The sequence below is a fragment of the Python bivittatus genome, unplaced genomic scaffold (assembly GCF_059951505.1).
Source record: "Python bivittatus isolate LINGU-HERP-01145 unplaced genomic scaffold, Pbiv_v1 ctg000390_np1212, whole genome shotgun sequence".
Lineage (NCBI taxonomy): Eukaryota > Metazoa > Chordata > Lepidosauria > Squamata > Pythonidae > Python > Python bivittatus.
This window is the reverse complement of record NW_028277070.1, coordinates 1,574,967-1,600,851: the sequence shown is the minus strand read 5'-3', so window position 1 is coordinate 1,600,851 and position 25,885 is coordinate 1,574,967. Positions and strand designations below refer to the sequence as shown.

General features: G+C 49.9%; 1 protein-coding gene and 1 long non-coding RNA gene across 3 annotated transcripts in view; one reads left to right on the top strand and one right to left on the bottom strand.

Annotated features, from left to right (window-relative positions):
- LOC107326324 (uncharacterized) overlaps window positions 1–7,464 on the bottom strand; it is a 10,517-nt gene extending 3,053 nt beyond the window's left edge. Inside the window, exon 1 of the long non-coding RNA XR_001560073.3 lies at window positions 7,021–7,464. This is a non-coding gene — a long non-coding RNA (uncharacterized LOC107326324). The remainder of the gene's footprint in view (window positions 1–7,020) is intronic.
- Window positions 886–25,756, top strand: HNF1A (HNF1 homeobox A). Of its 2 annotated transcripts, none has more exons than XM_025172080.2 (10): window positions 886–1,484; window positions 12,250–12,449; window positions 13,668–13,854; window positions 15,106–15,344; window positions 17,160–17,380; window positions 17,785–17,986; window positions 18,748–18,939; window positions 20,167–20,288; window positions 22,843–22,984; window positions 24,364–25,756. In XM_025172080.2, exons 1-10 carry the CDS (start codon window positions 1,156–1,158, stop codon window positions 24,483–24,485), a joined length of 1,956 nt encoding a protein of 651 aa, XP_025027848.2. In that variant the 5' UTR covers window positions 886–1,155; the 3' UTR covers window positions 24,486–25,756. The 2 variants fall into 2 exon arrangements, with proteins under 2 accessions (XP_025027848.2, XP_025027847.2); XM_025172079.2 differs by having other exon boundaries at window positions 24,361–25,756.
- The last annotated feature ends 129 nt before the right edge of the window (window positions 25,757–25,885 follow it).

Sequence of the window (25,885 nt, the reverse complement as noted above, 5' to 3'; positions counted from 1 at the left end):
TCATTACGAGCCTCTACTAAGCCATTGCACAGATCAAAAGAAAAGCATGATTATTACGAAATTCCAACCCATCATATTAGTTCACAAGTTAATCATCAACCAGTAAAACCAATATTTAGGACCAAAACAAATCAAACACGTCTTCTTACTAGTCTTCAAGGTGCCTTCGGACTTTGTGATGTGTTTATTTTGACATGTCTCTGGGTTGCCTTTGGGGACAGTAAAAGCACAGTTATGCAGCTCTGAGAAAACAAGTAGCTCAGCCCTGTGCCCCTTCCACGGACCTGGAGCTGAGGGATCGTGATTTTTCTGTGTGACAGAAGCAGGGTGAAGCGCGATCAGACGTGCTTTCCCAGCCTTCCTGCGGGCACTTATGCTCGGAGTAAAGCTGTTCCCTCCCTCCCCTCCCCTCCCCTCCCCTCCCCTACAAGAGAAAAGAGGTTGCAAAGGAAGGAGAAGGTCTACAAAGTGGCCCTCCAGCTCAAAGGTCCCCTGACGAGGCAGGCAAGGAAGACACACCAGGCAGGGAGCAGAGGGTGGGACCCCAGCACCTGTTCCTTCAACGGGGTCCTGCTGGAGATGGCTCTCCATTCGTTCGGAGGAAGGCTCTGGAGGGCCCACCTGAGTCCTCCAGCTTCCATGGAGCTTCCTAGATGAGGCCCCTCAACTTCTCACCTTGACTGGAAGCTCCTTCTCCCCCAATTGCAAGAAGATGGCTGCTGTGGGGTGCTTGTATGCCTTCTCTCCACGAACCTTCCTTCTCTCGCTTTCTCTCCCCCATTTTTGCTCTCCCTCCCTCCTAACGCACTTTGTGAACTGCTGTCGCAATGCCGAAGTCCAAAGTTCAGTTACTTGCCTAAGCACACAGATAAATATGAACCTTGGAGAATTTGCATTGCTCCAATGTAAACAGAGAGGCGAGGGTCCCTTTATCAGTGCTGGCTCAGGACAGTTGTGGGGGGTCTGAGGCAGCTAATTTTTTTTTTTTTGGTCTTGGGGAAATTTGGGGGGGTTGCAGAGAGAAGATCTGCGGCCATTTCTACTCTGCTGACGGCTGGACGTGTGACTTCAGAAACATGATGTAGCCCCAGAAAGGAGCTTTGTAGCCAAAGGTGTTGAAAGCGCAGGTCCTAGAAGAGGAGGAAAGTCGGGACCATGGTCTCCAAACTGACGCACCTTCAGGTGGAACTGCTGGCAGCCCTGCTGGAATCTGGGCTAAGCAAGGAGACCTTGATCAAAGCCCTGGCGGAGTCGGATCCCCACCACGGGGAGAGCCAGCAGCCCGCCGGAGCCCTCCAGGCAGAGAAGGGGGACCCTTGCCCCGAAATCTCGTGCCTCCCCAATGGAATGGGGGAGTCAAGGATGTCGGAAGAGGAAACCTCTGATGATGGGGAAGACTTCACTCCTCCGATCATGAAGGAACTGGAAAACCTGAGTCCAGAAGAAGCTGCTCACCAGAAAGCCGTGGTGGACAGATTATTACAGTAAGGGCACTTCCTGCCTCTTGTCCTCTTCTCGCCCCTCTCTTTCCCCTCCTCCATGGCTCTGTCTTCTTTCTCACTCACTTCGTGCCCCCTTTCCCCAACTAGGTTCCCTCTGAAGGATGTGTTGGCTGTGGATGATGGAAGCTGCAGTCCAACGCATACGGAGGGTGGCCACGTCAGAGAAAGATGACCTCAGTAGTAGTTTCGATCACAACTAAGCTAAAATTCAGAGGTCTATCCCAATGCCGAACGAGATACAGCTTCTACCGTTCCGTGAAATCACGAAAGAGGGTGGGGAAAACAATGAACATTTCAGGCACATCTGGGAAAGGATCCTTTCTCAGTCAGAGCAGAAAAAACTTCCATATTCTGGTCTATTGAGCCCCCATTTCAAATATTGCTTGGAGGGAACTGGGCGCAGGAACCCCATAAAACCAAATGGGAGCAAGCCGTTTATGAATGTCGGTGCTGTAAAGGAACTGTGTTTATGGCAGAAGTACCTTCCACATGTATTAATTGGAACCCGTGGCACAACACAGTGAGTTGCACAAACACACAACCTACAAGCCATTTTGCTCTGCGCCTAACCAGCTTAAAAACTGTTGGTTGCACTCTTGGAGGGGCAATCAGGTATACAATTCCACTGCAATTAATTCGTCTTTGTATGAGGACCTCCTGCTCTTTGCAACAAGTTTCGGGGAACGCATTTTGCTGCATGACATTAGCACCATGACCGCTCCCCCAAAGTCATGCCTCCTGACGCTTTCTGCACCAAATGTGACTTTTTCTGGCAAACCCCTCTGATTTGCACCTTCCCCATCCTAAGCTTTAGTTCTCCTGGAATGTAATGCAATGGCTGTTTTCTAACTCTGTTTTATGCTGTTTTTTCCTTCTTTTCTAAACGGCTCTCCAATTTCGGGAGTTTGCTAAAGGGTGGGTCATAGGCCCACCTGGACAAAGGGTGAGGAATCTCACTTGGTGTATTTTATACAAGGCTCAGTTGGAAAATGTGAAGCCCGAATGAGCCCATCCAGATCCGACTCCAGATCTTTGCGGGCCAGCGGTCTGTTTCCACACCGGGGGGCAGGGGGGAGATGAGGATGAATGCAGACACCCTTCTTCTAGAAGGAAAGGAATAGAAAGATCACAGGGATGTGCTGGGAAGGGAGTGTTAAAACCAAGCACCATCTCTTGCCAGATGCACTCAGGGGTCCGAAGCTGTTCTGCCCTGTAAACTGATAGAGCTCCCTTCTCTAGCAAACGACAAGAACGCACTAGGTTGAATCCTTACCTGTGGGGTGAAGCAGAGAGGCCCCTGGGCTTCTTCCTCTCCCTCTTCTTCCTCTGCTGCTGCTAAGAAGACTTTCCCCAGCTCTTCTTCCTTTGCTAACTTCCCTTCTCGGGTTCAGCTTCCAAGCTACCTTGCCCTTCAGATGACCCCTTCTTCTCGTCCCCCAACTCTCCCTGACTCTGCGCTGAGATCTAGGGTCAGCTTGGTTTCCAGAGTTTCAGGACTGGACTGGTTACTAATTATCCAGTGGCTTTATTATTTCTCTTTTGTCTTATACATTTATAAACGAAAAGGCTCAGATAAGCCTTTTGATCATTAACTTCTGATGATTTATCAGGTGTCTCTTCTTGGAGGAAGGCACAGAAGCCAGAGAACACCTGTTCTGCAATCTGTCCTGGGAAGCCGGGATGGCAGAAGGGGAAGAGGAAAGGGAACAGGGGTCTCTGGCTGCGTTAGCACTGGGCTGGGGGTTCACGCGGGTTGGATGCCCAGTGTTCAGTGAGGGCATTGGGACCAGTTTGGCAGAAATATGCCCAGCTACAACAGTATTGACACTCTGATCTGGCATTATCTCAGAATTCAAAACATCTCACATACATTTATGGGTTAACTCATCATACTAAACTAGGATCTAGCTGAGTTCTCGTAAAGCCATAAATGATGGCTTTATTTATTTATTAGAAAAACCACAGTGACTGACTTCATCAGGTCTCCCCAAATCAAGCAGGACACATTATAACTTAAGGCATGGTGTGGACCGGGCCTCTCTTTCAGTAATCAGCCTTCGTATCTCCCCCCACCCCCCACCCCCCAGGAAACTGGACCAACCTCACCGTCCTCCCTTCAACTGCAGGACTAATGGAAACCTGCGGGGCACATCATCTACAGCTGGTTTCGTTCTCTGCAGAGAACATGAGGCCCTCCAGAGCCCCCTCGGGGCCAAAGCAACCCTTTCTCTCCCTCCTTTTCTTGTCTCCTTAGAGAGCATTCAGAAAAAGCTCCAGGCATTAAGACACTTGGGAAGACCATGCTCAGAGGTTCTGGAGGGGACACCTAGAATATAGGTCAGAAAGAGTCTGGTAGCAACTTTTAGAGTAACACATTTTGTTAGGAAGTGCGATATGCCTTATCATAAAACCAGTGAGCCTTAAAAGGTATTATTTGGGGCTACCACAGGCTAAGATGATTCTCTTCCTGCAATCTCTCCCAGGGAATATGGGTGCCCTCTGTCCTTTTGGGTAACTCCCTACCTGCCTGTGGTTCTTCGGCTGTCAGGGTTCTCCCCAGGGACGGCATTTCCTCATCATAAACCATCTGGCCACTTGGCTACAAGAAAAGTCACCTTCCCATTATAATAGGTATCCCATACTTGCCTCCCTGGGATACCTATTATAATTTCCCATAGCCCAAATCATGATTCCTCATCTGTGTTTTAGCCCGGGGAAGGGGATTTGGGAGGAAGTAGCCAAGAACATAAGTCTGCAACTGGATCCACACCATAATATTAACCCATGGCTTGCTAAATCAAGGTTGATTTGAAGATTCACAATTACCTGGATCACACATCATATTAAATGGGGGATGGACAAGTAATGGCTTGAGGGCCACGTGAGCCCCTCTGCTGCCTTTTTCAGCCCCAGAGCCCCAAATACAGCATTGACAGAAGACTTTTCAAAGAATCCTAGGGCCTGAAGGGACTTTAGTGGTTATTTAGTCCAACCCCTCTCCACATGCAGGATTTGCTAAAGCATTTCTGGCCGACAGCCATCCAGCCTGGGTCCAAAAACCTCCAGTGTAGGGGAACGTGCCCCTCCAAGAGGCAAACTGTCAGGAAATAGCTCCTCATATCTAACCTGAATCTACTTTCCCGTAGTTTCAGCCCATTGGCTCCAGACCTCTGGGCCACAGAGAATGCAATGAATCCCTAACCATGTGCCAAGCCTTCCAATGCCTGAAGGCAGCTATCCCATCTCCTCTTGGTCACCTCTTCTGCAGACCCAGAAGCAGAAGAGGTGACCAGGAAGCAGAAGAGGTTAACCTTTGCACACTGTGTGAACGTAGCCTCGAGGGCAAGATCAAAGGGACCTGCAGCAATGTGAACCAGCTCCAAGACTCGCGAGGCGTCCTCCGCTGATCGATTCACTGACCAGATTCGTATCCCACCAGGAGTATCCACAGGGTGTAGTCAGGGAAGTCAAGATGGCAGCCACCATGGAATGGCTGATGCGCTGCCTGCTTTTGTGCGCAACATGCATAAAACCAGGCAGAGCTTCTACCACACTATCACAGCCATCGTCTTTGCTTCTCTGACCACCCCCTGCGTACACCCCTGTGTCCTGCCAAACCCAGCCACTTTGACCCCAAAGCGCCATTTTGCATTTGGCTCAGCCCCTAGCCAGTACTCTGTGTCTACCTCTCCTGGAGATAACAACAACAGCACAACAACAGTGGGACCCTGGTGCAATACCAAAGGGATTCACCAGATAATTAGGCATTGTAAACTTACTGGACTTGACACTCCTAATTTCGCAAAAGACTAGTCTATTTGGAATAGCATAGATTTTATGGCAATACATCCACGACTCTTAGGTCCTTGGCTAGGAGCTGGATCATTGGAGTCAATCCCAATCGATTAGATACTCATTTGGATCCCTAGGAAAGCATTCAATAAAATAAAAGAGATCCTGCAAGGCTGAAACTGACCTTTTTCACTCTCTTCTCAAGGGATCAAAAGTGTGAGTCTGTAATACCAGGAGTCTGATACAAATCTAGTTTTAGCTCCAATGAACTAAAAAATGGGATTCTTTATGTGTTATTTAAGAGCCCCTGTTTGAAAACCTTTAGTGCATATGAATCTGATTGCACTGATTTTAATTAATTTACACGTTTGTGCGTCCGACTCTAATAATAGTACTCTTCATAAGCGCATGTTTTCAGCAGAGGTAGTTCCTGTGCAAAGGAGCTAAGAGGAGATGCTCCCCTTCTCCTCCAGCTCTCTTCCCCTCTCTCCCCTCTTCTCAACTCCTTGTGGCTTCATAAACAACTCTGTCTCATTTTCATGGCCGCAGATGACTTCTCCCGGGAAGGCTTTTCACTTTCCCAGTCCAGCCTACGTTCCCCAGAGGTCCTGGCGCTTTTCTACCCAAGAACTCAGTAGCCCTAATTCTGCTCACCTTCCCTGGCTAGTAAGATGGTCACAGCCACTTTGGGGGGGAAACCCTGAAATAACTGGCAGGGTGAGGAATAGAAGGGGGCCGTTACAACCCAGCAGTCAACAGAAGCCGTGCCCACAAGTCTGCCCACTTTTCTGCCCCTGCTGGCATTCCAGATCCACCTTGTCTTGTTCCAGGGCCATTTCTGGACCACATCCAGGCCGTTTTACTGCCCTTCAGGGAACACATTGTTCTCTCTATCTAGTAAGGGAGGAGAGAGTAAACAGGGACTCCATTCCGTCCTATTAATTTGCTCCGCTTGTTGAAGCACATGGACTTTGGCCTGAGGAAGTGTACTGATAACGCCAGAGACGCAGATTGTGAGGTGGCCCTTGCACAGCTGAATAGCAGCTCTTCCAGCCCCTCCCTGAAGGGAAAGGTGTGGGTGTGGGTGTGCTTGCAAGGGAGCAACACGTCTCCTTCTCCTGAAGTTTGTTCTCTCCGTGGAAGTCCTGAAGTACATCTGGGCTCCTCCAGAACTTCCACCGACAGAGCTTGCTCGGCATATCCTTTGACCCTGGAACACGCAGCCAAGGAAACAGAGGATGTGTTGGGGGGCACGGAGCACCCAACAGGGTCCCCCGCCAAACCTCTAAACTGGGGAGGGCGGTAATGGGATTTGAAAAAGGTCGACCCCCTCGCTAGCTGGAGCTGTACACAAATGCCCAACGGATAGGCGGGGGTTAAAACACGGGTCAAGCACCAAACCCTTTAGAAGGGAGGCTGCTACTTCCTGAAAGAACATACCAAGCAAAATCTCTTTGAAATGCAAACCGAAAAGAAATTGGAGGTGGGGGGGGGAGTGGAATTCCATTCCAGGAATAAGGAAACCCATTTAGGCAACTAGAATCATGTTCTTTGAAATGGAAGTGGGGTATCGGTGCCCTTCCCCCCTTTTTCTTTGCAGATAATGGGGCCCGAGTCTGAAAATTGCGACATCTCTTGTGCTGCCTCGGTCAGCGCAGAATCCAGCCTAGGCCAGGCAGGGCCAAGTCCAGCCAGGACAAAACACATCGCTGCACACAACTCTTACCTTCCTCCTGCCCGTCTCCCCAACCCCAACACGCTCCACGAAAGCAAGGGAGATGTCAGCTCCAGGGTCAAAGGCCAGCGGGAACAGAGCAGCCTTGGCACGCCTCGCGGTCTTGAGTCCGGCTTGGTCCTCTGCAAGGAGCCCCAGGGTGGTTTCCCAAGAATCAAAGGTCCAGCTGGCCTGGGCTAAGCCAGGGACGCCCAAGCCTGCCTTGGCTCTGCACTGGGGAAGCAGGGCTGGAGGATGGGAGGACATCTGGAGGTGGAGGAGAACGAAAAGCCGAGCGGAATAGCTAAGCCGGAGAGGTGATGATGGGAGGAACGTGGAGCCGTCCCCCCCACACCCCTGAATGCTGAATTCCCTGTTCTGAGGATTGGGTTTTCTTTTAATGCTAACAACTTGATATTTACTTTCCATTTAAATTTGAGATGCTGCTATAAATTATCAACCAGGCTCTTGTTCCCTTTGAGTTGATAACTAACTACCTGGGTTACTTATTGTTCAGGAAACAAAAGGGAGGTGAGAAAACCCTTCAGGAGTAACCTCAGGACTGGGCAAAAGAGGGAACTTGAACCCCAGTGGTGACCCCCATAGGGAAAAGCGGTGCAGCCACAGGCTGGAGGTTAGTGGCTGAAGCCTGTGGGCAGGAGGGGGCCCGGGGACCACTCCTCAGCCGCCCCACCTCCAGGAGCCATCCTGCAGAGAGAGGCTCACCAGAGCAGAATCAGCAGATGCTGGTGGGAAATCAGGGCCACCTTCCGAACATCTGGGTTTCCTCGTTCAGGAAGGACCATCTTGTCTCCCCAGCCCTGCCCCACATTAGAAGGCCCAGCCATGACATGGTCTGACTGCTCTTTCCAGCCTCCCCTTCAAGGCTTGAGAACAGAGAAGAAACTGTTGCTCCAGAAAACTGTTACCCCCAAGTACCCCCCATGTGGGATTGCACCAAGGTAACTGAGATCATTCTGGGGACACGTGGGCACATTTTATGCTTTTATTTTCTTTCACTCAACTTTATTTCTGATTTTCTTCAGTTGCATTATGGGACAATTAAATATTGGATTTTTTCTCCAGAATTAAATAAGCCACTGTGGCTACCTTAAACTCATTTATCTCTTTATTTCATATATATATAAAATCCCTCTCACCCCTATGGGTGTTCTGTGTCTGCCTCACTCTCGGGTCTTCTACCAGAAACTTGGGAGTTGGAGGGTTCTGCGCAGTATCTTAACTGTTCCTAGCACTGCGCTCTTCTGGACAGAGAGCTCTGAGGTTGCTCCTGGGACCTGTTGGAGCCCCTCTCCCAGGTTAGGAGTCACAGCCCCGAGTGCTCCTACCACACCGGGACCATTATGACCTTTACTCTCCATATCCTCTCTAGGGCTTGTTACTTCTCCAGCTTCTCATGCTCCTTCTTCCTGATGTTGCTATGACTTGGCACTGCCACATCTATCTCCATCACTGTCTTCTGCTCCTTGTCTACTACCACAATGTCTGGTTAATTGGCCAGGACCTGCCTGCCCGTCTGGATCTGGAAGTCCCACAGGATCTTAGCCCTGTTATTCTCCATGACCTTCGGTGGAACCTCCCGTCTGGACTTGGGAGGGTCTAGCCCACACACTGTGCAGGTGTTCCTGTACACAATGCCAGTTGCTTGTTTGTGTCATTAAGTACGCTGTTCCTGCCCGCATCTTACACCCTGCCACTTTGCATTTATTTTATTTTTTATTATTTCATTTCATTTTATGCATTTTTATTAAATGTTTTCACATAAGTAAAAGATAACCATGAAATTATATAGAATGAAATTAAGGAAAAAAGAGATAAAAGATAAAAGAATAAGTAGAAAAGACAGTGCAGGTAGAAAGAAAAGATATATAAAGAAGCGACTTCCAATCTTCTTCACAGCAGTTATCAACAAATTCATTATATCTCCTCCCTCTTTAAAGTTACAACTTACTCTGGGTTTGATATGGTCAATTGACTAATTAATAAAGTATACTTTAAAGTTACAACATGGTTCTCTTCCCATATTCAACCCTCTTTAATTAGCAAATCCATAAATCACCAATTCGTTTTTTTCCATTTTCAGCAAAACGTCCATAAGAGATTTCCAGTCTTATATAAAAGTACTTGTTGTCTTATCTCTGATCAAACAGGTCAGTTTTGCCATTTCCACAAGTTCTGCCATCTTCATGATCTACTCCTCCATTGTGGGTATTTCAGTATTTTTCCATCTTTGTGCATATAATAGTCTCGCTATCTCTTTATCTCTTAAAAATTTGTTGTACAGCTCTCTGCCAAAATCTCTTGATACCAGTTAACAGCAACAACAGCAACAAAATCAAAACAGACTTTAAAATCCACAAATGTGATGCATTTGAGGGCCTTTTAATTGCTAGTGAGGAGATGAATCCCTTTGCATTTGCCTCTGTCGCTGGATGTTGTCCCTTATTCCAACTCGTCAAAACCCTCCTGAACCTTGATACTGTCATCTAAACCATTGTTTCTCAACCTCGGCAACTTTAAGATGTGTGGACTTCAACTCCCAGAATTCTGAGAGTTGAAGTCCACACATCTTAAAGTCGCCAAGGTTGAGAAACACTGATCTAAACTCTTCAGTATTCCCACATCTTGGTTGTGTGGTTTGCAAATGCAACCACCATATTTTCTAACCCTTCCTCCAAGTCACTTATAAATATGTTAAACGGAGGTCCTAGAATGGATCCCTGCCACTCCATTCTTTTCTCATTGCTCACAAACCAACTGCTTAGTCATCTGTTGTAGAGTTTTGCCCAGGAGGAACATCAAGCTGAATGGTGTGTTGCTCTCCACGTCCTCTTTTTCCCCCTTTTGGAAGGTACAGATAACCAAGGCAACATCCACAGGTTCCTTTGTGACTCTTGGATGCAGCTGATCTGATTTTGGAGCCCTAAACCCGTTCGCAGTCGTCAGTGCGTCCTAAACACCTCTTACTCCCCTTTCTTTACCATTCCCTCCTTTTGCCCACAGTTCTACTTAGAGCCATGCGAATGCAGTTCCCCCGGAGGAGAAGACGGAAGCAAAGTGGGAATTCTGCCCTTTCCCCTTCTTACCATCCTCTCTTAGCAAGGGGGCCCACCCCTTCCCCCTCCTTGCTTCTACTACCGATAGAGCCAAAAGGCCCTTTTTATTGCTTTCAACTTCCCTTGCGAGCCTATGCTCCTTTGGCACTTCAGTGTTTCCGACTTCCTTTCTGCAGATATTAACTACCGTCTGGTACACTTCCTGGGGGAATACACCCCTCTTCCATTTCCTCTATTGTCCTTTTGGCTCTTAGCTCAATCAGAAGCTCCTTGTGCATCCACAGTGGCTTCTTATGCTGCCCACTGGTTTTTTCCTCCCTGGAATGGGGTGCTGTCTTACTTTCAGGATCTTAGTTTGGAGAATTCCCTCGCGCTCCCTTTGACCTGAGGATTTTTGTCCACGGGACTCTGCCTAGTACTTCTCTAAGCTTGTTGGTCTCCTGAAGTCTAGTGTGCATGCTTGACTGCTCCAGATTTGTGTTTCTCATAGGTCTTGGCTTCCCTTCACCATCTTGGTAGCCCTCCTTTGAACTCACCTCAATTTGTGACTGTCCTTTTTGAACTCTGCTGCCCAGAATTGGGTGCAGGACTCTAAATGGGGTCTGACCAGGGCAAAGTAGAGTGAAACAGTTACTTCCCATGGTCTATATTCCTGATATTGCAACCCAAGATAGCATTTATTTTTTCGGCAGCTGCATCATGCCGTTGGCTCATGTTCAACTTGTCCACGAGGATCCTCAGATCCCTTTCACGTGTACTGCTGCCAAGCCAGGTCTCCCCCACCCTGTATTGTGCCCTTCATTTCTCCTACTCAGATGCAGAATTTTACATTTCTCCCTGTTCAGTTCCATCCTATTTGGCGGTTCACTGTTTCTCAAAGCCTGGCTTGGTCACCTTGCAAGGCCCAAGCTGCTTGGAGGATCCTATATTCCTGTCTGTGCAAATAGCTTTTGTTTCATGATGGATATGGGGGTGGGGGGAGTGCGTATGCGCCAAATCCTAGTGTTTCTCCGGGCTCTCCTGCTTCTGCCACAGGAGAAAAAAAAGAAAAGTTTGGTTGGAAGGAGCACGTTCTCCTGGGATTCGGCACTTTGGTAACCCTGCTGTCAGGGACGTGAGTGGAACGGGAGACCAGCACTGCATCAGAATGCGCCCAGGAGTAGGCCTGCCATGTGACCCAGAGAGCCAGGGAGGATGCGCTTGTTCACACAGCACCCAGTTTTTACCTTGTTCTCCCCCTATTTTCAACGCAGCACCATTTTCATTTATTGCAGGAAAAACAGACAAGCCATCATGCAGGGCTACTCAGATGCAATGGTTCTGAGCAGGAAACAACGTGTGCAAAAGTGTATCAGTGTGAGAGTGAAGTTGCAAGGCAGGAAGCCGAGAGGGGCCAAGCAGGCAGGACTCTCTGGGGAGACGGCGCAGGGCCTCCATCTTCCAGTCTGGGAAAAGGGCTGGAGAAGGAGGTGGAAAACGGAAACCCTGGGAGCACATACACACCCACACAGTGGCACCCACATGCACACATGGTGGGGTGCCTGTGTTTGGGATAAGCTGAATTTCTGCTGAACTCCGGCTTCTCCTCAAAGGGTTGAGCCTCTGAAGAGTCGTGCATCAAGTTGTACCGACGTGAAGCTTGGCATGAAAGATCCCTTTGCTGTTCACTGTGAACTAGAAGTTGTGCTCGCTGAGGCTTGACTGGGTTTGCACAATTCACTGTAAGGGGAAGAAGGAATCACCTTGAGGAACAGGAGGAAGAGCTACCCCCAAGACAAGGGTCAGAGAAAAGAAATCTGAACCTGGGCCAGAATGGTAACCTGAGAATGGGTCTCTGGCAAGACCCTCCCTGGTTCTCGCAAAGATAAAGGAAGGGAGGGGGAAGCGCATTCAGACTTGTGAGATTCTGTTACTGTAACCTCAGGATAAAAGTAGTCTTAGCATGCTTCCTAGTCATGACATTCGCGGGGCTAAAAGAGGGCTTGGGGACGCAGCCAGCGTCTTCACACTTTGCAGGAATCAGAGACCATCGTGTTATGCCCTAAGAAGCTTCATTCATTTGGAGGCAGCACGTTGTGTGAACCCAGCACTTCTGGATTGTGCCTCAAGAGTCACCGGGGCCAAAGGACCCCTCCCTCAGGCAGGTGCTTTCGGTCTCTTCCAGGGAGGATCCCTGGAGGGTGGCAAAGATGGTGAAGTCCTACCTCCAGCAGCACAACATCCCCCAGCGGGAGGTGGTGGACACGACGGGCTTGAACCAGTCCCACCTCTCCCAGCATCTCAACAAGGGCACGCCCATGAAGACCCAGAAGAGAGCGGCCCTGTACACTTGGTACGTTCGCAAGCAGCGAGAGGTGGCCCAGCGTAAGTACAGCAACTGCCCGCGTGCCCCTCCCCAAGACCCCTCCCCTCCCTGCAGACCAGGCCCTGGCCCGGATTCTGGGAGGTGCCTCTGCTCCAAGCCCACGTTGGAAGCAGCTTCCCCGGAGGCGTCGCGCCTCTGAGCACAATTTCCCAGCCAGAGGAGATGGTGTCCTAGGCAGGCAACCCTGAGACCGGGCCAGTCTTCCTCCTTCCGGGCTGAGGGCTGCCTGGGCAGGGGGCGATGCGGAAGCGGTGGGAAGAAGAAGAGGTGGGCTTGGGGAGGGCTAATTGTTTAGTCCATGAGATACTCTAAGGCTCGTAAGCCATTCTGCCTTGGATTTTCACTGACAATTTTCAGCAGGACACGGCTAGATGTTAGCCACAGTCAGAGGGGGCTCTGAAGCATCTGCAAAAGTTTGGGGGATTTAGTATTATGATGGTTGGTCGCAGAGTCATCTGGATGTTTAGACTGGATTTGGCATTTTTATCCACTTCTCAAGTCCTTCCCAAGGACCTGGGATAGGCAGATGTGGTTGTTCTTATCAGCCCCTCTTGGGTTACAAGCTGTGCAGAAAATGTTTCCTGTGGAAATGTAGCAACATGTCACCCTGTGGGTCTGAAATCCTGATCCCTGCAAATTTGGGGGGGGGGGTGTCTATGAGTGTCACTGTGGAAGTCTGCACCCCCAAAAAGGAGATGGGGTCAAGACAGAGGAATAGGCAGCAAAGCCATGGCAATTAGGTTTAATTTAATTTAATTTAATTTAATTTAATTTAATTTAATTGTACATATACATGGAATTAATTAAAAAGAGCTAATATGGTGACTTCCTAAACATTTAATTATATCCTCCTTCCATCATGTACATGTTTAAAATTTCATAGCAATTTTGGGAGGGACTTTTTTGACATTGGTCATACACTGCAAGATGATGGATTTTGGAGGTGGGATCTAAATCAGGGCTCTGAGATGTCTGAGTTCAGTTCCCATTATTCCCAACCAGCAACGGCCTTTGGTCACGGAGGGCAATAGTTTGGGGAAAGTTATTTGAAAATGGAAGGGGCAAGAAGACAGTGCCTCAACTCTCAGGCCCAAGAAAACACGCGAAGGCCTTTTCTGCTTCCTTCCCCAGTAGCAATAGCTTAGTTTCCAGTCCTCGACAGCTGATGCTCCCTTCAGAGTTCTCTGAGGAGTGCAGCCCTCTTTTTGCCCTTCCAGAATTCACCCATGCTGGCCAGGGTCTCATGGTGGAGGACCCTGTGGGAGACGACCTTCCGGCCAAGAAGGGCAGAAGGAACCGCTTCAAGTGGGGCCCAGCGTCACAGCAAATCCTCTTTCAAGCCTATGAGAGGCAGAAGAACCCTAGCAAGGAAGAACGGGAGGCTCTAGTAGAGGAGTGCAACAGGTACCGGGCGAGAAGGGCGCTGCCTTGAACCTTCCTGTGGCCGCTTGTCCTGGGAAGGCCGCCTCAGGACAAGACCTTGGGGTCCCGCTTGTGAGCCTCCCAGGCCAGCACGGGAAAGGGCGTGCCAGATGGGTGGCCCCTTGATCCAGCGCCACAAGACAGGGTCCTTCTGTTCTTCTCAGTCAGGACGTGAATTCAGCCACCCTGGGCCAAGTTCAGTAGCCCCCCGGATCCCCGTTGGGAGGGACAGCTGAAGTTTCACTGATTTCCCTCCGGACAATCTGGTCCAGATGAAAAGGGAGTGGGTGCCTCTTTACCCTTCCATCTCTATTTTGTTCCAATTAAACAAATAACCAAACCTGAACTCCAATAACTTGATGCTAAAAATGGAACAGCGCTGAGAGATTCAGCACAGTCATAGTTAGACTACAGTGCAGCTGCCGAGAATAAATATATGAGAACTTCCCTGGGCTATTCATGGTAAAAGCTTTCAAACTTCCTCTCTGGAGAAGCATTTCTACGAGGATTTGTCTGTTCAAAAGACCTGAATCTTGCAAAAAGTGCTGGATTCCTACCGAAGCGTTTTGGGGTCCGTCGGCACCTGGTGTGGACTCTGCCAGCTCTGGCACGCAGTTGCAACTCTCTGCAACTGCATGTTGGGCTGAACAAGCCATCTTTCAGGATGGTGGTCACCATGATGTATGCAAGTAATGCACAACATCTCTTGAACCTGGTTTACCTATCAACTAAGCCATAATATGGTCCGCTGGGTTTGGCTTAGTATGTTAGGTAAACCCAGCAATTCTGGTTTATGAATCATATATATGGTTTAGTACAACTGTATACTTGGTCAATAAATCTTGGAAAGGAAAATCATGATTTTCTCCGACACAGAAACCTAATCGCTTGCTGGGTTCATGTATCACCTTAACCAAAACTAAACAAGTCATGTTATTGCTTTACTCCTGTTGAATGAACTCAGCCACCATAGCCGAGGGTGCTTAATGTGCTGTGAACCGTGATAATTCTGCCTTAAGCACCCCAGGCCAAGGCTCCCAACCGCAACATATTCTTGGAGATCACTGAAGGTCACTTTAGCTTTTCCCAACCTCCAAATGTTTGGGGACCCGAGCTTCCAGAATTCCCATTCGGCGTGCTGGGAATTCCGGCTGTGCCACGTCGGGAGCATTTCAGACTGGGGAGGCCCCGTGGTTGCCCCAGACCTGACCAGGCCATGCCCTTTCTCGGCAGGGCAGAGTGCCTTCAGCGCGGCGTCTCTCCGTCCCAGGCCCAAGGGCTGGGCTCCAACCTGGTGACCGAGGTGAGGGTTTACAACTGGTTCGCCAACCGCCGGAAAGAGGAGGCCTTCCGGCACAAGCTTGCCATGGACAGCTACAACAGCCCCCAGGCCGGCTCCGTCCCCACCTTGACCTCTCACGGCTCCTCCTCCCTCCAGCCAGCGACTGCTCTCTCCCCAGGCAAAGTCCATGGTGAGTGCCAGACGGGAGGGGGGGGGGCAGTAGGAGCCCCCAGGGAGGTGTCAGCGACTAGGAGGTCTGTACGTGTGTATGCCTATTTAAGCGAGACAGGAAGACCCTGGACCTTCGCTGCCCTGGAGCATCTTTGTTTCCTGCAGTTCCGCCTTGTGGCCTCAGGTTCTGCCATGCTCTTTGTAGAGCGGGGAGGGGGAGGTTGGGCCTCCTGAGGGGGTGACACACTTCCCATATAGAGAATAAAACCTACGGAGTGCCCGGTGCTTAGTCTCCAAATACTGCTTGCGCCTTGCTGACAAAGGAAACACGGGTAGGGCAGCATGGCCAACGGGGTGGCAGAAAACACCTTCCCCGGCTGGCCTTCTGGGAGGTGGGTGTTTTGCAACTGGCCATGCTCACCAAGGCAGCTGTTTTGTGAGTGCCCTCACTAGAGCCGGAATGCCACCTGTGTTCCCTGGCCCTGCCATAGCGTTCCCTCTGCTCCAGTTTAAGGCCTCGCTCTTCTGGGGCAGAAGGCCCACCCGGAATTCAGACGACATGTCGTCAAAGGCACCCTCATAAAATGGCCAGCGGTGGGCCTGGACAGCCACAGAAATCCAACTGGGGAGGACTCCTTCTGCCTCTCCCTCCATTTAGCCCTGCAAGATGATGCTCTTCACCACCCTGACTTATCCTCCCAGCAGAAGGCATGCTGGTTGTCCCCCAGGGCCCACTTTGCTCCTCTGCCCCCACTTTCTAGCACTTGTCCTGGCACAGCCCTGAGTTTCAGCCTCCCAACATTCGTGTTTCCAAGCATGCTGCTGTGCTCTGTGTGGGACCCCGAAGGAATCTACGATGCTATCAGCTCCACTAGGTTGACCAGACCAGAAAACCCACTCCATGGGAAGACTAGAACTAGGCTCTGTTGAGGATGGCTCTGGTGACAGAACCGTGCAAGCCTGATTGTGCTTTACCTCCCCTCCTTCTTATGCCCCAGTGAATCAGGGGGGCATCTGCCTGAGTCGCTTCCAAATCCTCTCTCGCCCCTCAGGACTCAAGGAATGTGCAAAAGCAACAGACTTCAGGCACCACAAAGATTGCTGGCATGCCTGTCCAAGTTGACTGGCCCAATAACCCCATCGGATGCATCTCGCTGCTCACGTCTGCTTGATGCATCTGGCGCAAGGCAGAGGGAAGAATTTCCCTCTGGACTGCACTAGACTGGTTCTGAGACGTTGAGTAAACGTGTCCATAGAGAAATATCAAATAGGAGCAGAGGTTCCTCCTGCTCATAGGCCATCTTGTGGTGGAGTTGGCTTGAGGGTTAAATGAAGGCTTATTTTGCTCGCTGTTTTCAGACCCAGAAAAGCTGCGCCCGCAGATTTTGCTCTTTTGCTGCTGACTTTTAGTGGTGCAAGCTGGTGCTGCTTGCATTCACTGACCAGTGGAGTTCCTTGTGCAATGCCCTTGGATATTGGGTGCCCATAGGAAGGGCCTGGACCCTCATGGGTCTTCCAACCCTGGCTGAGGGCCTTCAGGGCCCCTGCTGACCTGGGCCACAAGCAGAGCAGCAATGGGCTATCTTTCGGGAGAGGGGCCTCGGGTCTGCCCTTTCACTTCCTCTGAAGGGAAAACCCTCTTTGCACAGGGGCTTCTGAATCCCAGCTGCAGACCGCCCTGCCCTGGGAGCTCTGGGGCAGAGGGGATGAGCGGGGGCGTTGCTGTGGCCCGGCTTTTTTGACCGCGGCAAGGGAAGTGCGTCTCGGTGCGATCAGCCTGAGGACCCGCTGCTGGAATGATTTCCCGGCCTTCTTGTCCCCGTTGTCGTTGCAGAGCCGTCTCCCCTCCAGCAGCAGCAGCAGCAGCAGCAGCAGCAGCAAGGTCTCTCCTTCTCAGACCCGGGCATGAGGTACAGCCAGCAGCCAGTCAGCGAGACCGAGACCTCCAACAGCAGCCAGCACAATCCCATTGCGACCACCCAGACCATCCTGCACCAAGCCTCCTCCCCAAGCCTCTGCTCCACCGGATCTGGCTCAGGGCCAGACACCAAGCTGGTGAGTGAATGGTGGGTGCCAGAAGGGAGACAATCCGGCTGGATTCTCAGAGCCTGCCAGGGAGCAAAGGCATGCACCCTACCACCAAGGAGAAGGACCCCTTGCAGTTTCTGCCATCCTTTGAGGGTGCATTTTGAGCGCTTCCCCATCCTGGTATGTTCCAGCTACAGTGGCCCAGTAAGGCAGATTGTTAAAGGAGTGTTACCTTTGTTTATATCCAAGCTGGGTGCTGACTCTAGTGTAGCTTAATAGGAGAAGGAGTAGCCAGGGTCAAGACTCACCAGATCAAGCAAAAGATGGTAGAGACCCTTGGCTTGGAGCTCTTTGGGCAACAGTGTGGCCCCCAAGAGCCGGCTGAGCTCCAAAGAGCACTTAGACCTTCTGGCTTCCTTCCTGTCCTACAGATCTCTGCTTCAGGGGGCTCGCTCCCGCCCGTCAGTACCCTGACGGCGCTGCACAGCCTGGAGCAAAACCCACATGCTCTAAGCCATCAAACGCAGAACCTCATCATGGCCTCGCTCCCAGGGGTCATGGCCATTGGCCCCGGAGACACGCCTTCACTCGCGCCGACATTCACCAACACGGGGGCCTCCACCCTAGTCATTGGTAAGTGAAGAGGCATCAGGTGGGGAGAGTGGGTTCCTTATGGGCATCGTGAAAGGAACTGACACCTGCGGGTGTGCCGAGCAGCTCACTTGTGTGGCGCCATGCCCTTCTCTGCTCAGCTTGGGCCTTCCTTTCTAAATGAGAGGCGCTTCCCAGAGTGTGAGGCCTTCCAGCTGTGGGGATATTTTTGGGTGGAAAATATTATGGCCAGAGCATGGGAGGGCCACTTTGCTCAGCGTTCACCCAAAGGAACCAGTGGGGTAGTCAAAGAGTGCGTGTGGCTGGATTCATACATTCCATACAGACACAGTTCATCTGAACCAACATTTGAATAAGTTCATGTGCATAACAGAAAGCCATAAACCATGGTTTGTAAATCAAAACAGCTGGGCTTGTAGGGCACACTAAGAAAAGCCGTACAATGTTTCAGCTCAATGGCTCTCAAGGTTCTCAAACTATGCTAAGCCAGTTTGCATGGTTGGTTGAACAAGCCATAATGTGGCCAAGTTTGCCCATAACAGTAAGCTAGTCATCACGTTTTGCAAAAAAAGACTCTGCTAGGCCAAAACCAAACAAATGACATTCTGGTTAGTAAGACGCAAGAGCCCATCCAGTTGTGTGTGGGCGCACATGCAGGGTGTGAATACATGTCTGTGGGTAGTCACTAGGGTTTTGACAGACAGACACACACCTAGGTGCCGCAATCTGACAAGCTGTGTGTTGTTGCTGCCAAGCTGGTTTTACGCTCCCCTGTCTCCCAGGTCTCGCTTCTACCCAAGCACAGAGTGTGCCTGTGATCAACAACATGGGGAGCAGCCTCACTACCCTCCAGCCCGTGCAGTTCTCCCAGCAGCTGCACCCGTCCTACCAGCAACCAATTATGCAGCAAGTCCAGGGCCACCTCAACCAGAGCCCCTTCATGGCCACCATGGCCCAGATCCAAGCTCCTCATGGTAGGTTGGGAAGTGAGGGGGGCAATCCAGGGCATTCTCCACACCAGGCACCCCCAGATGGGGGCGTGCCTTGATCCCAGCATGGGTGGTACTGCCCGATGCAGCTCTGAGAAAGGGTTAGTCCGACTGATAAGAATCGGGACAGGCCTAGTGGGGATCCACTTAGCGCCTGTGAAAGCTCCCCAGGCCTGGGCACAATATTCCCCCAACCCTGGAGACGAAGGCAGGGAGAGGGTGCGTGGCAGTGACCGTCCCTTCCCACCAGGCTCGCTCGACTAGCACTTATGGAAGGAGGACGGCCACAAGGTTCTGTCACTGAAGCCTATCTCAATAGAGTGTAGTTCCTCCGTGGAGTTGGTTTTCTGGTCCGGTGTACCCAGCGGGGCTGCAGAACCTGGCTCTGTCCCCAGGCCCTGGGCCAGAGCGGGGGATGCACCCCTTGTGTGACGTTCTGGCCTTTTAAAGGATTGCTGACTTTTGCCGCGTGTTCTTTTTTCATGACATAATTATTGGTTTTTACTGTGTTTTTTATTATTGTATTTTGTAAGCTGCGCAGTGTCATAACAGATTCTCAGTGCTCTATAAATCTCAAAAGTAAGTAAGTAAATAAGTAAGGAGAGGGCCAGTCCGGTGCAGCGGTTAAGGCACCAGGCGGGAGGCCAGGATTTCTAGCCCCGCCTTGGGCACGAAGCCGGCTGGGTGACCCTGGGCCGGTCCCTCTCTCTCAGCCCTGGGAAGGAGGCGGCCAGGGCAACCCACTTCCAAAGTCTTGGCAAGAAAACTGCAGGGGCTGGTCCAGGCAGTCCCCAGGAGTCAATACTGACTCAAAGGCACCGAAGAAAAAAGCAAGCAAGCAAATAAATAAATAAAATAAATGTATAAGCTTGAGTTTCTTCAAGGTGGTGTGGAGAAATAAATCCTTTAAATAAAATAAATGGGATAAAGGAAAGATATTTTTTTCCAGATCAGACTTGAACTGGCCAACTGGCCAGTCTCAAGTGCATTATTTTAGGAGAGGTCCAGACAATAATGTCTGTTAGACAAACCTTGCTGGGTTTTCATTTTTTTCTTATTCCAAATATCCATTATGGATGGAAAAATAGAATTGAATCCTCAAGCCAGAGACATCCAAGATCACCTTGGAGCTGATAAAAAGGAGGACTTCCCCAGCTTGTCCCTCAGGGTCGCCATTGCTCATGGTGCTTTCTTCATCTCCATTACTCCTAGCTCTCTATAGCCACAAGCCAGAGGTGACTCAATATGCCCACACCAGTCTTCTGCCCCAGACCATGGTGATAACAGACACGGCAAACCTCAGCACCTTGGCCAGCCTGACGCCAACCAAACAGGTGAGGGGGGACTGTGGGGAGGACACGGCTGAAAGGATCCCAGAGGCCCACCACACAGGGGGCTCCAAGCCGTGAGAGAACGAGCGGAGCCGAGCCATGCTGCGTCTGCTTCTGTATCCACATCAGGTCAACCTGAGTCTTAGAGGCAAATCTCTCTGGGGGAAACTTCTCCTGCAGTGCTTCTGTGGAACAAGAGGCTAGTGAAGACAGGAGACTAGACTAGGCATGCCAGAACAGCTTTCGAAATTGATCAAATTCATTGGCAATTGTTCCTTCCTCCTCATACACATGGGGCAACTTGTAGTGGAACAACAGTTATAACTGTATCATCGCAGGCTTTGAATATCTCAAGACTCCAGCAGTTTAGGTGGCATTCTTGCCCACTTCTCCCATCCAAGGAAGAGGGGTGGAAAGGGAAAGACTAGCACTGGAAGGCAGGGTTTCTCAACTTTGGCAACGTTAAGATGTATGGACTTCAGCTCCCAGAATTCCCCAGCCAGCGTGGACTTCAACTCATCTTAAAGTTGCCAAGGTTGAGAAACACTGCTGTAAGGCAATGACTGGTTACACAGCGGTGTCAATGGGAATGAGAGACCATGGGTTGAGTTTTCGGGACAGTGGGATGCCAGCATGAGATAGGTTGCACCTCACAAGAACTGTGAAAAATATGTTTCCCCAAAGCTTGCCTAGGAGGGCTTTAAACTGAATTGTGGGTTGTGTGGAATTGAAAACTCTAAAGGAAAGACCTCAGATACAGACTTAAGCATTGCAGAAGTGGGGGTGCTGTTGAATGGGGGCCTCTTAAACCTCTCAGTGAAAAAGCAAAAAGAACATTGGCTGAAAAAGGTCATGGCCATCCTTGTCTGTATATTAATGCTCAGAGGATGGGAAATAAACAGGCCTGAACTTGAGCTTGAACTCTAAGTATAGGGGGAGAAAACAGAAACCCAGTGGGGTAACTCCCATGATTGGAATGGAATGGAAGGGGAGAGTGCAATTTGCTAAAAAGGAACAGAAGCAATGGGAAAGGAAAGGAAAAACACTGTACGTTAAGAGCGTCTTTACCTGTTGGGAAATCCAAGGGAATTAATTTGGCAGCACAGCCGAGAGGACCTGGGTTAAAATCAATGGCAGAAGAAATCAAAGCAACATTATTGCTGGTGTCAACTATTTGCCAGCCAGCCAAGAAGGGCTTTCTAAAAACAAACTGCAGATGCCAAAATCAGATTGCAAATGGCAAAGGCACGAAGGGCCGTGAACGGGGGACTTCAGTTCCTCCAGCGTTGCTTGGTCCTTCCAAGACATTCTGAGCTTGTCTTGCTGGCCACTTGGGAGAGTCCAGGAAGGCACAAGAGGTCCAGCCATCCTGGACTCCATGCTAATCAAGAAGGAAGGCTTAGCTGAGGAAACGGAAGCAGCAGGAACATTGATGGAAATGGGCCGTGTAATGCTGGTTCCTGGTTTTAAGAGAAAATAAATCTGAGTCTAGTCAAATGCGTGTCTTGGACTTTAAAGAATTCTGAATTTGAATTCTGATCAAAATAGAGCAGTGAAAAATGGGATCCGTGGCAGAACAGAGAAATGGGAAGAGGAGTTCAAGATGAGTAGCTGTACCTAAAGGAGGAGATAGATAAAGGAGTGCCATTACAAATAAATCAAAGGAACGAAATAGAGAACAAGAGAACAGCCACACAAAGTATGAATGAAGATCTGAAAACAAAAAAGACGCTGACAGGTAATGGAAAGAAAGTTGGGTCACCAGGGAAGAGCGTAGCCAGACAGCCAGCAGTGAGAGGAAAGTGAACAGTCTGAATGAGATGAGGGTTAGTGGCGATGCTAGCAACGTAAAAGGCTAGTTCAGGTATGTTCAAATAAAGGAACTAGGAAATGATAAATTTAACAGCTGCTCAATGAAGAACTCAGAATGCTGACAGATAACGAAAAGCCTCATCAGTCTTCTTCAACAAACAGGAGTATGAAAATGTGAGGAGCAGGGTGGGCTATAAAGAGACAGGATGAAGCTCACAATGTACAGAAGTTTTTTAGATGTTTTTTAGAAGCCCACGGTGTATAGATGTTTTATAGTCGGATTTTAATTAATTCACTTTAATTATTTATATGGTATTGTTTTTGAATGGCTTGGGGTTTTGGTTTTAATTGTGAGCTGCCCAGAGTCACCCATTGGCGGAGATGGGTGGCATACTAAATAAATAAGGAAGGAAGGAAGGAAGGAAGGAAGGAAGGAAGGAAGGAAGGAAGGAAGGAAGGAAGGAAGGAAGGAAGGAAGGAAGGAAGGAAGGTTGATAAACAACGTATGAGTTTCAATCTCTAGGACCAAACAGATTGCATCCCCAGATAGAGGGACTGTCACTCTGCAAGATCCAAAGCATTTCATTTCAACGCTTTGGATCCATTTTAGTTTCTAAGCGAAGCCTGGCCAACAATTGCCACTGTTATTGAATCGAAATGTCCCATCTTCTACTGCAACGCTTCTAGCAGGCAGCACGGGCGTGCTTTGTAACTGCCTGTGCTTTTTCATATGCTTTTCCCCCAGATCTTCACATCCGACTCGGACACCCACACGGAATCTGGGATCCCCACGCCACCCGGCCAGTCCTCAGTCCACTTGCAGGGCCAGGAAGGCTCCATTCAGCAGCACCTTCAGTCGGGCGCCCGCCTGACCTCCAGCCCTGCTGGTAAGGGGCTGCTATTTGCAACCTTGTGCTAGGAGTTGTTCCATTTCTTGGTAGATCCCAAAACATTTCACTCATAGCCCCTACTTATGGGTCTATCAACGTAAGCTTCCATACTGGAGCCAACAAAATTTTCCATTTCATAAGTGTATGAAAGTACTAAGATATTTTTAAAGCTGTGTGATGTTTTTTAATCTGCTCTTCTCAATCCAACTTAACACCTTAAACCAGTGTTTCTCAACCTCAGCAACTTTAAGATGGGTGGACTTCAACTCCCAGAACTCCCCAGCCAGCCATGCTGGCTAGGGAATTCTGGGAGTTGAAGCCCACCCATTTTAAACTCGGCAAGGTTGAGAAACACTGCCTTAAAGTGTAGTCATGCAGCACAAGGACCCAACAGCTGCCTTTGCGGAAATTTTTTGTGGCTAACCTGTGGAACCCCAGCCATCTGTGCGTGTACACGCAGCCATTTCATCTTGTATGAGGGTGCACAAACATGTACAGATAGCTGGGGAAGATCTGCAGCGGCAAGGCATCCCAAAACCCTATGGCATTACAGGTAGTCCTCAACTTACAAACATTTGTTTAGCGACTGTTTGAAGTTACAACAGGTTGAGAAAAGTGACTTGCTACTGGTCCTTGCACTTGCAACCACTGCAGCGTCCCCACGGTCACATGATCAAAATTTGGATGCTTGGCAACCAGCACGTATATATGATGGTTGCAGCGTTCCAGGGTCATATGATCGCCATTTGTGACCTTCCCAGCCAGCTTCCGACAAGCAAAATCAATGGGGAACTGCATGATTTGCTTAACGACCGCTGCAAAACATGCCATAAAATCAGGTGTGGTCATGTGATGCCTTGCTTAATGAACGCACTGCTTAACAATGAATTTTCCAGTCCCTCTTGTGGTCGTAAGTCGAGGGTTACCTGCACAGCTTTGAGGAGAGATGCATTGCTCTGGCAGTGTACTGTGGTGGAGTCCTCTCCCTTCAAAATGCCCCCCAGGGCCCTAAAACAAATGCAAACGGGTAAGCTTTGCGTTCACCTGCCTGTGATATAAGGTGGGGACAGGAATCCTGCTTTGTTCCTTGAGGATTCACTTGGCGCTGGAGCACCATCCCAGAAGAGTCACTGTCACCTGCAAGAGTGGGAGGGGTATCTCTGCTATGATGCCACCAACAGTCAGCCATGAACTCTGTTAGGAATAAAACCTGCTGCCTATCACAGGTGTTTTTAAAATAATCGCTTCCTGTTTTTTAATTAGCTGATCAAATGTGACTTTGATACTGTGGGGGTGGCTCAGGAAGGAACGAAATGAAAAGCTCTTCGTGCTCATGTGCCGTTTGTGCTCCCCCATCCCCTTCTTCCCCAAAGCAGCCTCCTCCGGCAGCTTGGTGCTTTACCAGAGCTCCGATTCCACCAACGGCCACTTGCTGCCCTCCGCCCATGGCGTGATAGAGACCTTCATCTCCACCCAAATGGCTTCTTCCACGCAATAACCGGCTGGCCACTGGACAATCAGCAGCCACTGCCTGAAGCACGAGGGGCCTCTCCCACGCCCGCTCCCGGGAGGGAAGGCCAGTCCGTGCCCACGGCCGCCGCCTCCGCCATTACCGGCACGCTCCTTTCCCCCCCGCACTGTAATTTCAGAGCTCCAAGCAAAAATATGCGCCAAGCAACAGAAAGGAAGAGCTGGAAAAAGTAGACAGGAAAGGCTTTCAGCGGACAACGTTCTTTGACCTGAGGCTGAGCTGTCCTCAGAGGAAGGCTGCCGAGGGACGCGTGGTGGCACAGCAGAAGTGGGGGGCCCCTTCTCCCCTTCACATGGGCCCCCAGAGCAAGTCTTGGAGGAGGGGAGAGCAGAGGTGCCCATAGGCCAAGGAACAAAGAAAAGGAAGCATTCATCCTCTCATAAGGGGTGTAGAACAGGGCCCAGACCTAGGGTGCTGAACCCTGGGAAAACGTGTGGCCATTGCTGTCCAACCAGATTCCAGTTAGCTATGGCTGCAGTGAGCTCCCGGATGGCTCTCAGCCCACAAGCAGCACCTCAGTCCCGGCCCTGGGTGGAAACTGCAAGGAGAGCGGCCACAATGCAAGAGGTCTGAACCAGGCAGGTGATACGTCTCAGATCTTCTGCATGCTTGCACGCTGGTGCAAGGAACTAGGAGACTCGGCTCTTGCAGCAATCAAGCGTGACAGCTGCATCCTGCCACCAAACCATCTTAGACAGAATACAGAGGAACTATTTTCAAATTTAAATGAAAAGATGCACTCTTAATAGACATAAGGGTCTAGCTAAGTAAAACATGGACGCTGAGTTCAAATGCAGAAGGTACTGGAATCTAAGAGACTCATCTCCCGTTTTAGAAATAAAGAAACCAAATAGCCTGCCCTCATAATGTTAGTGAAAACAACAGTAAATCCCACATCCAAAAAAGGACGAGCATCATTTCTACAAATCGCCTAGGAACCAGGGGCCTTTGTTGCTGCTGCCTCAAGCCAAAGAATGCGATCCGAGACAACCTGCATCCTGTCAGCTCTTCTCCACCGGCATCGGATGTGTCTCAACCCTCCTTTCCTGGATTCAGACACCCCCAAGTGCTAGGTTAGTTATGTAACACAGCCTCTGACTGGGCATAACCTGAACCAGTGGCAGAAACAGGAATTTCAGGAATTATTTTTGAAGGACAACGTATTAGCTGCTTTATTCAAAAAAATATTTTTGAAGGACAAAGTATTAGCTGCTTGCTTTTTTCCACTGATTGCTCATCTTGAAAACAGACATTGGAGACACCTGAGCAGTGGCCAGAGGCAGCACGAAGGCCATGTACGCCTGCCCTCAAAAGCAGCAACTTAGACATGGCCAATGATGCCACTTCTCAAAACCCAAAATTCAAAT

Excerpts from the sequence above, each read along its gene's own strand:
- HNF1A (XM_025172079.2), top strand. The coding sequence starts at position 1,156 with ATGGTCTCCAAACTGACGCACCTTCAGGTGGAACTGCTGGCAGCCCTG. Across the intron at positions 1,485-12,249 it reads GTGGTGGACAGATTATTACA|GGAGGATCCCTGGAGGGTGG; the intron begins GTAAGGGCACTT and ends GGTCTCTTCCAG. Across the intron at positions 13,855-15,105 it reads CTAGTAGAGGAGTGCAACAG|GGCAGAGTGCCTTCAGCGCG; the intron begins GTACCGGGCGAG and ends CTTTCTCGGCAG.